Raw genomic sequence first — 12,436 nt, forward strand, 5'->3', positions numbered from 1 at the left:
GTGATATACAGCCAAGCCCTCAGATACCACCGCATCTGTACTGAAGAGAACACCCGGGATTGCCACCTCACCAATCTTAAAAAGGCTTTCACCCAGCAAGGACACTCCTCCAGAGAGGTAGATCGCATGTTTGAAAGAGCCGCCTGGATACCATGTGGAGAACTGCTGCAGTACCGAAGAAAAACACCCACAAATCACACACTGCTGGTTATGACCTAACACCCCTCCCTTGAACCTGTACGGAAAATCCTCAAAAAAATTGCAACCCATACTAGACAGAGACCCTATTCTTAAAGAGATCTTCCCAGAGCCACCCATCCTAGCCTTCAAACAAGCACCGAACCTCGCCAACCTCATCACCAGAAGCAAACTTCCTCAAGCCCAGAACACACCAAAAAGATCCAGACCGTGCCAGGACAAGAAATGCAAAACCACCCCCACTATTACTACACCCCACAACAGAGCCATCAGCATCCCTGGATCTTACAGCTGCACCTCCACAAATGTAGTATACCTCATCCAATGCACCAAATGCCCTGATGGAAATTATGTAGGGGAGACCAAACAACAACTGCGCACCAGAATGAATGCACACCGGAAATCTATCAAAGACAGAAACACTCAATTACTGGTGCACATTTCTCACAGGAGGGTCACTCTCTCTCCAATCTCTCAGTCCTGATCCTCAAGGGAAACTTATACAACACTTCCCAGAGACGAGCCTATGAGCTCCATTTCATCAACCTGCTGGATACTAGAGATCATGGACTAAACATAGACATTGGATTTTTTATACATTATAATCTGCCTGGCAACTGACTCCCCAGCCCAACCCAGCCCCTGGCTTGTTTACTTTTCATTCCATCCAGGAAGAGCACGCACCAACTGCTGAAAAAACCCTTTCGGGTTCAACCCTTCCTTAGCATGACGAAGGGTGTTTGAACCCGAAAGCTTGCTTAATAACTATTCTCCAACCATCTGGGTTGGTCTAATAAAAGATATCAAATTCACCCAAGGAACCTTGTCTCACTTGACTTCAATATTCTAGTATTCCCAGCAAAACTTCGATAGTACAGAATTAGTCCTGTTTCCATTTGCTAATGCCTGACATCCTTCTCTAAAACTGCAAGCACACATACACAGAGCTGGAGAATCTCATGGCAACATGTATTAGTCCTCTCTGACCTTAGCTGGGGCCAAGTTTCTGGCCAAACCCAGGAAGGAAGACATTATGAATTTCCATGATATTCAGAAAATGTACTTTTTGTGGGATTTTCTCCCTTGAAGAGTTTCTAATGGATTTTGTTCCAAGGTTTTTAAACACCTCACAATGTTTATTTATAGTTGTAGTCACTCAAATACTGTATTTACTCAAATCCAAGATGAGTTTTTTTCCCCCATTCAGCATGGGGGCAAAAGCCCCTTGTCTTGGACTCGAGTACAAGAATGGGGGGGGGAAGCACAGGTCAGAGTCAGAGTCATTGCAGTTACCTGCCTCCCTTCAGCCTTCCCCCTGCAGCCTCTGATCCTCCTCCCCAACAATGCTTACTATCAGGCACAGCTCTGGAGGGCTGGCTGGGGCACAAGAGTGCCAGTGTGGGGGTCGCTGGCAGGCAGCCCCCACACTGTAGCACCCCTGTGCCCCAGTCAGCCCCGGTCACCATCTACACATGTTTTGACACATGTAACCACTTCACTGTAGGAGAGTACTTGTCCTGGACAGTACTATCCTACAGCAGAGTTAGTTAATTTAGTGTGCCCTAATATGGGTGCATGTGTAGATGGTGATGCTTTACTGCAGAGCTAATTAGTCAGCTCTGCGATAAAGTGCATATGTAGATGCACCCCTTGAGTGCTAAATTATCCTCAAAGCTCTAGTTTTGAGCATGATCCAATTCTCAATAGAGTAAATGAAAAGACTCACTGAACTGTAATGGAGTTGGATCATTACACAATGCTTACAGCCATAAATGCTGTAAGTTTGTAAGGGGAAACATCAAGCTAAGGGAATTTAAAGCATCCACAACACCTGAAGCTGCCTGGCACACTGTAATGGGAGAATGTCTTCACACTTGATTCTAATAACCAGTAAGTCTAATAAACAATTGCAAAGTAAAAGTGAGCAGCGTAAAAAGCCTGTGTAGAGTCCTGTAACGAAACTCTGAAGAAGTTTGGTCCTTTAGTGTATTTTACTCATTGATTCTAATACCTTGTGGAGGAAGAATGGTTTGTAGGCACAGGCCATGGTTAGACTTATATGCAACTGTTTCTCTGAAGTAAGATGTTTATAAGGAGGAGAAAACATATATAGTTACAATGCTTTTGGGATCTGGTTTTGGAGTTTTGATTCTAATATGCAGTTGATTTTATTAAATGAGATTCCAGTAACTGGCAGATACTGCAATGCATACTAATATACTGTATAATTAGGCAGTTTCAAGATACCTGAATGGGTATGTCTACTGAGCAGCCCCACTCTATAGTGTATTAACACCACAGCTGGCTTTAAACAAACCTGGTTAGGTACCAGAAGTAGAAGTCACAGAAGCAGGGAACTGTGTTGGCTAATCTCCCCTTCTGAAAAGGAAAGGCAGGGTTAATTGCATACTACTTATTTGATATAATGCTGTCCTTCTCAAAAAAGTCTCATGGCAAAAGACAAAATAGTCTATGTATGAAAAACAAAATAAAATATTTAAATAAGGAGTAACACAAAACAAATCTCCCCTACCAAATACCCTAAATTCAAAGCAATCCATCCTACCATTTCCATTCCCATTCTCCTACCTCTTACCTAGGAAAGCATCCTCCCTGCCAAACCCAACCTCACTTCCCAGATTCCACTCACTATCTTAAAAGAAAATAAAAATATTCCCATACTTCCTCCCTACTCACTAACACTTCTCTGCCTCACACCCAGGGAGTCTGTCCCAGCTCCTTTCCAACCACATATGTCCCACATTACACATCATGCTCCTGTGACTCGTTTGTATCTGGTATCCAAGTTGGCTTGTTTAAAGCTAGCTCACATCTCTCTACAGGGCCCTATATTGCAGTCTTCAGAGTATACAGAAGACTTTGTGTTGTCTTAGAAGTAGGACAAACTTGTTTTGATGAACGTAGAGTACGTACACCACTTAAAGTACAAAAATTACTCATCTGCTGATGTAGAAGTAATTGCAAATTAAATCATCAACATTTAGTGCAACAGGCTCCTAATACACCCACATCTAGGTTTTTGGTGGTATGTAACGCAGCACTGGTTACAGTCTCTATTTTTCCCTTTCAATTCTCACAGTGCTCTAGAATCCACCATCCTGGTTATACCACAACATTCTTTAGAAGCCTTTTGGAGGCTAGAGCTCACCAAGGAGAGCTAAAATGCCTTTGTGTGGTGGTTTGTTTGTTTTTTTATCAGAAAATAAAATTAAAATTCCATAACATGGAAAATATTTCAGGAAAAAACAAACCAACCCACGCAACACTTGACTTTCCCTCAGGTACTGTTCCCCCCAGTGGCTGGCCCCATGGTCCAGTGGGGATCCGTGGAGTCTACAGATTCCCCCAATCCTTTTAGGGTGCATAGAGAAACAACAGATTGATTAGAGTGTCAATTTCACAACTCATACAAGTAGAAAAAGGAAAAAAACAAAAAAAGGCATAAAGAGTTTTTTGGCAATGTACTTTTTCATCTCATCTCTACCCCTTAGGCATTTGGCAGTCTATAATAAGGTGGGGGAACAGATATGGGCCAGGGTGGTGTGGGCACCAAAGTGCATAGTTGATAGCCCAGGAGTTGCAAATTCAAGGCCAAAGAAGAGGTGCTCATGGCATGGCCATGTCAGATTCCATTGAATCTGTGAATTTTGCTAAATAACATGCATGTCACAAGGACATGAAAAAGGAAAGGAAGATCAGGTTTTCATTTATTATGCAATTTACTTTTTGAAAAGAAGTGTTACTTTTTTTTTTGTGTGTAAGGCACAGTATCAGAAGTCCTTCTTGCTGCATAAGCACAATAAAGCATTCACACTAGATACGTTACATATGAAAAGGAATACCTACCAAAACGCTGGGCCATTTTTTAGTTTTTAATCTGATAATGCCTGCTCTGTGCAAGATGAAAAGGATCACGCACACTACCAGTGCAACAAGCACCCCACCTATGATTGACACTGCAGGATAACCTACAAAGGGAAAACAGAGCATGTAAAGCCCAATAATACAGGAGAGCTATCAAATGTATCCTAAGTTTCCATTACATGTACAGAACTTAAATTTAAGATTTAATATGCATTCAACTTGGTCTTTAAAAAAAAATCTCATTTGTATGATTAGGTAAGGTTACAAGATGGCTTATCCTTCTTTTATGTTCCCCACCATCTGGGAACTCACCCTGAGCCAGATCCAAACCATGGGGCTCTTCTCTGTCTGGATCTGTGGGGCTAGCAGCTGCTACAGGTCTAGTAGCAGCAGCAGTATGGATCTGGAGGTGGTGGCAGAGGTCCAAGGCTGGTGGGCCAAGTGGCTGCAGGGCAAGCCCTTGGTTGCTCTCCTGCACCCAATGGCCATGTCTAGCAGGTCCCAGGGGCCATGAGCAATGAAGCAGGCCAAGCTTCTCCTTGATCATGGCCCCAGCTTCTGGTAGCCTGCCCATAACCTGGCAGGCCAGACAGGGGTCTCCATAAGCCACATGCAGCCTACAGAACCCATGTTTGATGCCCCTGATTTAAATAATATTCTCTCTCCATGTGGGAGAATGAAAATCAAGACAACCCAATTACACATCATTACACCTACCTTGTTGACTGATGGAGCCAGTAATTACACATTTCAAGGTTGATGGGATGGATTTATCCTTTAGGTGTGCAGTCACAGCAACAGACACGCAGTAATTTGCATTTGGATACAAGCCTTCGACAACGGTAGCAAAATGTTCTTTAGTGGTTGTATTCTTAAGAGTCACCACCTATAAAATAATGTGAACTGAGTTATAGCTAGTTGCCTAAAAGGGTCATAATGCCCTGATGAAAACATATTTAATAGCTATGCCAGGAACCCTCCCCACTTGAACACTGGTAAATACAACCGAGGAGGGAAGTTTTTCAAAGAATCAAAGTTGGAAAACCCTGGTTTGCTGAGCATAAAGCATTTTATTTGAAACATCTCAAGTTTGACCAGTCCTAGCCAAATCAAAGGCAAATTTCTGAAAAGACTGCCTATGAGATGGAACCCTGGAAATACCATGCAGCTATTCAGTAGAACTGACATTCTTTCACATTGAGAGAAACAGAGAGATTTATTTCATTGAGCTGATGCTGGGTCCAGAAAGCACTTTGTTCATGCATAATTTAAAGTGTTTTTGGTTTTGTTCTGCTCTGAACAAAAAACTCATTTAAAGATAAGTGATTCTATGGGGAAAGAGCATGTCATTGGGTTGGGGTGGGGATTGTGGGGTTTTTTTTTTTTGGTTTTTTTAAGAAAAGCAGTTACTGTAGTTACTCAGAGCATGTGCACTCTGAAGCTGCACCTCTGCCCCAAAAAATCATTTAAGGCTCAGGGCTTTTTTTGTCTTACTGGTCTGATGGTTGTTTTTACCCACCATTGCTCTATGTATCCTAGGCTATCCATTCTAGCATTTAAACACCTTCCATAATATTATGCTTAAGGATGATCTTCAAAAAAGCTAAAAAAGAGGCACTTTTTAAAATATTCCAGGGCTGAGTTTAATTCTTTTATTGGTAATGTGCAATACCAGACATACCAGAATAAACTAATACACCAGGCTATCTAGTGAGGTAGCTTGTCTCTAGCAGTAGCCAATGTTAGATGCTTCAAAAGACTGAACAGCATTTCCCTTACAATGCACCTACTGGTGCAATAGTGTATCACTCTGAATGAAAAAAACACCTTAAGTTCCCAAAGGTTGTTCAGCTAAAGCCTTGAGGAAAATATAAATGATTTTATATATTTGAAACTGATAATTCTATTCTGTTTCATCTATACAGCTACAACAACTATATCAGAGCTCATCTTCTGCAGGCTTTCTTATGGTTTAGGCCAAAGTATACTTAAAATTGTTCCTTTAGTCATTGACAGAATGACACACTGCTTACCTGTGCATCGGATGTTCTCACAGTTATAACATATTTAAGTTCGTCATATATGTCAATTAAAGACAACACTTTTCCTTCTCTTTTTAAATGTGAGGCTGGAAGTGTTATTGTTATATTTATGGAGCTTGGATATGGAGTAATGTTAAGTGCTGGTGGACCCAAGGATGCTGTTGAAAAAATAAAAATACAAGTACTACATCGTTACTCAATTACATTTGCTATGTTAGATAATTCATTGTATCAACTAGATTTCTGTGCAAGTGATAGTTAACAATTTACCTAGAATATAATTGATGTACAATGGGTTCAATTTCATATAATTTCCCCAGATTTTTTTTCCAGCAGAGGAAATAAAAACAGATAACAACCTTAATTAAGACTGTTGAGAAAGAAAACTGATACCCCCAAGATCCAATTTCACAGAATATTCATAAATTGGGGAGAGCCACGAGCCCTTGTTTTTGAAAACTATGCAGTCATTTCCTTGCTCCACAATACAGCAAAATTGCAAATGCCTGAAAGTCAAAGTTGCACACTTTACATGAGTTCTTAGTTTAATTGCTTGGATAAATCCAAAAAGCACTATATATTTCTAACTATTCTTATTATTGAAGGGTTAGGAAAGAAAGGGAAAAAGGCTCTATTAATAAGGTTATTTTAGTATTTAAGAGGCAGTGTTATCACATAGCTTCAATGAGGAGCCTGTACATCTTTGATATGACCCAAAGGTTATTTGCTTCATGTGGTATGCCTATTGTTTATTTAAAAACAAAACCAAAACCATGATAAACATTAGCTTAAGTTTCCACATCTAGAGCTGGCAGTACTCCTAGGGCTTTTTACTGTAAGATCCCTCTGTCTTTTGCTCAAATTCATCTGCCAAGGAGAGAGAGGCTTCACTTCTCCCTCTCTCTTGACTAGGAATGTATTAAATCCATTAGGCTAATGTCTAAGAACAGCCCTTCACTCCTATTTTTAGATTATAAAGCCAGAAAAGAGATTCTAGTAATCCTCCAGCCTGATTTCCTGTTTAATTCAGGTATTCCCTGTGGCCTGTGTTAAATCCTGTTTGAACTATGGCACTTTATAGGAAAACATTCAATCTTAATTTTAAAATTTGTCAATGATGGAGAATCGACTTAATCTGAAGATTGAAGAGCCTTCTTATTAAGCTTTTGTTTCACACTTAGACTAATCAAGTCACTCGTCTTCTCTTTGTTAAACAAAATACACCAAGTTCCTGAAGTCTTTCAGTGAGAGGTGCTTTCTAGTGCTTTAACTGTACTTGTGGCTCTTCTCAAATTTATCAACAGCCTTCTTGAACTGTTGACATAACTGGAGACAGTTCTCTAGTAGTGGTTGCCCCAGTGCTTATCTTCCTACTCCTATATCCATTACCTTTACTCACAGAAAGGTTTACTCCATTTATATGTATTGCCATAAAAGTATTTCAGAGTGTATGAGTATAGTTGATATAATTTTTGTAACTTTATATCTGACTTCAGTTACGGCAGTCTCAATATCATTTTCTAAGGCTCCAATATAAATGGCTCAATTTCAAGAGAGAAATTAAATTAATGCAGATATTGTAAGTACGACTCTGAAGAGGAAGCCTCTAACATACCAGATCATCATTGTCAATAAACATTTTTAAGCAGTGCAAAAAAAAAAAAAAAAAAAAAAAGCCAAAAACCTTAAGATGACACTTAGAATGGAAGTTGGAATTCTGTTATTTTTCACCATTTTTATCTGTTCAATTTTTAAAGTAACTTTACCACCAGAAAAGCATTTTATGCCATTTATAAAATAGTTTATAAACATTTATATAAAGTTTTTGTACTCCTAAATGCATGCCCCCAAAACTGCCTCATTTATAGAAATTTGTGATTAGTACATTAAAGAAAATAGATACATAACTGAAACAAAGAAAGGCCTATGTAAGCTGCTGCATAGTCTGTGGGTGCGTCTACACAAGACATTTACTGTGGAGCTGACTAATTAGCTCTGGAGTAAAACGTCACCGTCTACATATGTGGTAGGCTGAAGTAAACGAATTAACTCTGCCATAGGATAGTACTGCCAGATGCAAATACTATCCTATTGCAGAGTTACTTAATCCACTGCAATGCACAGGTAGACACTGACAGGGCTGGCTGGGGCATGAGGGTGCTTCAGTGCAGAGCTGTTGGCTGGCTAGCCCCACATTGTAGCACCCTCATGCTCCAGCCAGCACCTCCACAGCATGCTAAACCAGGTCAGAGCAGTCCCGGGCTGGCAGTTTGACCCTCAGGGCCCTCTGCTAGTCAGGATACTCCACTCCAGCTCAGTGTGTTGTGGTCCTGGGTGCACGTGCAAACACAGCACCTGGGAGCAATAAACTCTGGAGTGAACTGTGCCGGAGTTTATTTGGTCGTATTAATTGCATGTGTAAATGTGCCATAAGGTGCAAATACACGCTGCTGCTGCCCATTCCAACATTACTTTTACTTTGAAAATTGTTGTTTCTATTTGTAAGTATTTAAGCCCATGTATTTTGTATAGCTATCTTTTCATCAACTGTAAGCCATTAAATACATTTAGATGATATGCCATCTTACTTCTAATTAAGTTAGCAAATCACAAACGACATTATTTTGGAGTTCCATGTGGTAAAATTAATACACCACTTGCCATAAATACTTGAGAATAAAAACAGAAAAACAATATTACGCAGACACCTTGTAGTAGGAAAAGAACTTACTGTCCAAGTATGGAATTAAACAACATGTAGATGAAGTAAATACTTTGGATCCTGTGAAACCCTGCACCATTGCTTTATAGTTCTCATGCTCATCAGTAAAATACTCTGATAGGTCACAAAATAGATGTGTGATATTTGAACATTCTTCAGCAATCTGAAATTCTCCACTTCTGACAAAACAAAACAAAAAATGGTGAAGGAATAAATAATACAAAAGTGGTGCAGAGGAAAGGTCAATTATAAGGTTTACATATAATTACTTAGCTGTCTCACACAGCTAAGTCATTCTTCCTGGAGGTTAAAAGCAAGGTAAAGTAGGCCTTTTGGCTCCAGGATCTTTTGATGCTAGGCCCTCTTCTCAAGACATTGTGTCCCCACTTCTCTATTGCAGCTGATGCGGTCAAACTTCTTTATGATCATACAGATCCTCTTTGAGTAAATAAAGGTTTGCTTTTTCTCCCCATGCATAAATTTGTTCCAGGAATTAAAGTGTACTTGTACAAATATGTTCAAACAGCAAATCATATCCTAAAACCCAATTCTTCTTTACTATGGATCTTATGAATGCAAATTTCGTAAGATTTATTTGGACAAGAAAACAGGCAGAATATTCTGACTATAAAATAACAAAAAGTTCTGCATACTATAGGAAAGGAAACAAACCTGAAACTTGAATACTTCACTTGATAGTATGTTGGCACTGTTGTATTACTTCCAGCTTCCCATGATAAAATGTGCTGGAAATTCTGAGATGTCATCGTCACGTTGAACTGCGGGTTTATCACAGATGCTTCAAACAGAAAAAGAAAGTTACTAAAGTTAAAAAGCCATGGAGAAGGAAAGCAAATGCAAACTTCCAGCCATAAGTTGAGGAAGTTGAAGAAAGAGCAATTTGAATTCACACAGCTCATTGCACTGGAGGCACACATCCTTGTGGTTGTCCTGCTAGAGATGACCCACACAGTTTTCTTCCTTTAACATGCACAGTGAACCAGGAAAATAGGAAAGGATACCTGACACAAGCATACAGATCTTTTGAACTATTTCAGGTTAGAAATAGATGTTGCTGAATGCAGCAATTCAGCTGTACCATGATGTGTCATGGCACAGTTGATTCACTTCATTCAGTGAAACACACATTGCATTTTTATCCTGCCCTTCACGGTACAGGACAGGGACAACATGATCTCCCCACTTTCCCAGACTCACACAATGGGTCTGGGCCAGTGGGGAAAAGTGTTTCCCTGCTCATCCAGCCCCATGTGGCTGGTTAGTCAGGGGAACATCTGGTGTCCCTTGCTGCCCCAGACCCATGGGGCTGGCTGAGCATGAAAAGCACCACAAGGTAAAAGATATCTGCTGCAATAAAGTGGCAGTCTATTGCTACTTTTTTGCATCACTGATTTTCCTGTCATGTGGTGCAACAAAGGGTAAGGATGTCTATTTGCTCCACATTTGTGCCACTTTAAAAAATTTTAAAGTGGCACAAATGAGAATTCAGATGATATCTGTTCTTATCCTCAGGGATTTTGTTTGAAATAAAGTAAACATTCTTACCAGGCCAGCTGTATGAAGTAGTAGCCAGAATGCCAACGTACACTGGGAATAAAGATATATATTAATTAGAGAAATGGTGCAACTTTCTACGAGAAATAAGAGTTCTTATTAATTTATTGTAGGTGATATTACTTCCATTCTGTACCATGTATAAACTGGTCATCTTGCCTTCCAGATTGCACCAGTTGTTTTCTGGATGAAAAAAAAAAAACGGAAATGTTTCTTTTCTGTATCAAATGTTTTCCATTATTATCGGTGAGAAAGAGTTCAGCTACTTCCCATGTTTTTATAAGGTGGATGCCACTTGTATCAAAACACTATAACAAAGCCAACACTGAATGCATCTGAAATGGAAGTGTTTGCCCCTACAAGATATGTTCAAATGCTTTTCTCTTACTTCTCCCATTCTCCCTTGCCTTCATTTCCTCTCCTTCAAATTCCCCCATGTGGGATGATACCAACCAAATGCCATTACTTGGGGGAATGTATTATCACAGAAACACAGAAAATTCAGGCTGGAAACGACCACAGGAGGTCATCTAGTCCAACCCTATGCTCAAAGACAGGACCAGCCTTATGTGGACCACACCAGCCAAAGGGAGAGCTCTTGCATTCAGATCCAAGTAGGCTTAGGGAGCCAGTCACGCTCATTCTGATCTCCCTCCAATAGCGTTCCACATCTGGGTTCCTGCTGCTGAAGAGGAGGATAAATCCTTCTACGATGGATCCAAATCGTATCGGGAGAAAAAAAACCCAACACCTCCTAATCAGTTCGGAAAAGATTTGGAAAAAGATCCGGAAGGCAGTCTTTCAGGGGAACAGAAACTGAGAAGAGGGAAGGGGACCAGGGGACGAAAGACTGACATCTGTAGCTGGCCAGTGACTGATCTTTCCCTGAGTCCCCTTCCAATCACAGTGCTCTGGGGCAGGGATGTAGAAAGAGCATACAAGCCTCTGTCTGCAGCCTTTCTGTCTCTTCTGTTAGCTGTTTCTGCCTGAGCAACAGCATCTGAAACGTACTAGACTGGCTTGACTTCCTAGTCAGTCTCCTGCTACTTTTTGTACTTGGAAAGGATTGGATATAGCTTAGCTTACTACCTAGAATCCCTCTGCTTATTCCTATCCAATCCATTTCTTTCAACTTATTCTTTTCCCCAAATCCTCTTATTTGTTCTTGGTTTTGTTTCCCCCACACTTTTTAAAAAGAAAGCTGTGTTTTCCCTGGCAATGTGATCCATCACTGTGCAGGAAAGCACATATATTACACACACTCACACACATACACAGAGAAGAAGAGATATTAATATTATTAATTACACACACATACAGTAAACACAACACAGAAGTAGTCAGATACATGCATACAGTAATCAGGGAAGAAGAGATATTATTACTTAGTTACACACACAGAAAGAAGAACAGATATTACAGCACACACACACACACACACTTTCCAGCACAGGAAAGATTAAGATGAAGCATACTGGAAAGGCAGGTGCCAGGTCTTTTGGCAGGGGAGGGAGAGGGGCTAAAGGGTAGGGGGAGAGCTAGAACTGCAAGTGTCCCGTGTTGTCGTCCCCCTCCACCCCCCCGAAGATAGACGTATCCTCTTTCCTGGCAGCCATGAGTCTTCTGCTGCCAGTGGGAGCAAGGAGGTGGGAGCAATATCTGTCCCTGCACCTGCACCATCTCCCCTAATACCAGACATAGCCACCAGCAGAAGAATGACAGTCTCCTCCACTCCAATTTTGTCTCCCAGTGTAAGCCTCCCAGTGCCAGAGGAAGAGCTGGATCTGGAACCAGTGGACCTGATCGCTCTAGCTAAAGAGTGGGGGCCAAGGGGGAATCTGAATTTGTGCTCCACACCCCACAAAGTTCCCCTAGAGCCACGTCTCCTTCTCTGGAAAGCACCTCAGAAGAGGTTGAGGTTGTGGAGGCAAGTGGCTCAACTGAGTCAGCTCCTCCTCTTGTTGTGCCTCAGCCTGCTGAGGAGGGGGATAAGGCAGGATCCTCACCCTGAACC

The 12,436-nt window shown here is 40.9% G+C and overlaps 1 protein-coding gene across 11 annotated transcripts in view; it reads right to left on the reverse strand.

Annotated features, from left to right (window-relative positions):
* Window positions 1–12,436, reverse strand: part of IFNAR2 (interferon alpha and beta receptor subunit 2) — a 36,971-nt gene that overhangs the window by 2,960 nt on the left and 21,575 nt on the right. For 5 of the 11 annotated variants that reach the window (XM_006032662.3, XM_014524210.2, XM_006032660.3 and 2 more), the window contains 6 exons: window positions 10,414–10,455; window positions 9,520–9,646; window positions 8,857–9,026; window positions 6,117–6,283; window positions 4,801–4,969; window positions 4,066–4,187 (listed from right to left, as the gene is read on the reverse strand). In XM_006032662.3, coding sequence (XP_006032724.1) covers window positions 4,066–4,187; window positions 4,801–4,969; window positions 6,117–6,283; window positions 8,857–9,026; window positions 9,520–9,646; window positions 10,414–10,455 — 797 coding nt within the window. Of the gene's footprint in view, window positions 1–2,515; window positions 2,578–4,065; window positions 4,188–4,800; window positions 4,970–6,116; window positions 6,284–8,856; window positions 9,027–9,519; window positions 9,647–10,413; window positions 10,456–10,558; window positions 10,606–12,436 lie in introns of all 11 variants that reach the window. The other 6 variants (XM_025214428.1, XM_025214429.1, XM_025214430.1 and 3 more) reach the window with 3 other exon arrangements.

Source organism: Alligator sinensis, unplaced genomic scaffold, assembly GCF_000455745.1.
Source record: "Alligator sinensis unplaced genomic scaffold, ASM45574v1 scaffold996_1, whole genome shotgun sequence".
Lineage (NCBI taxonomy): Eukaryota > Metazoa > Chordata > Crocodylia > Alligatoridae > Alligator > Alligator sinensis.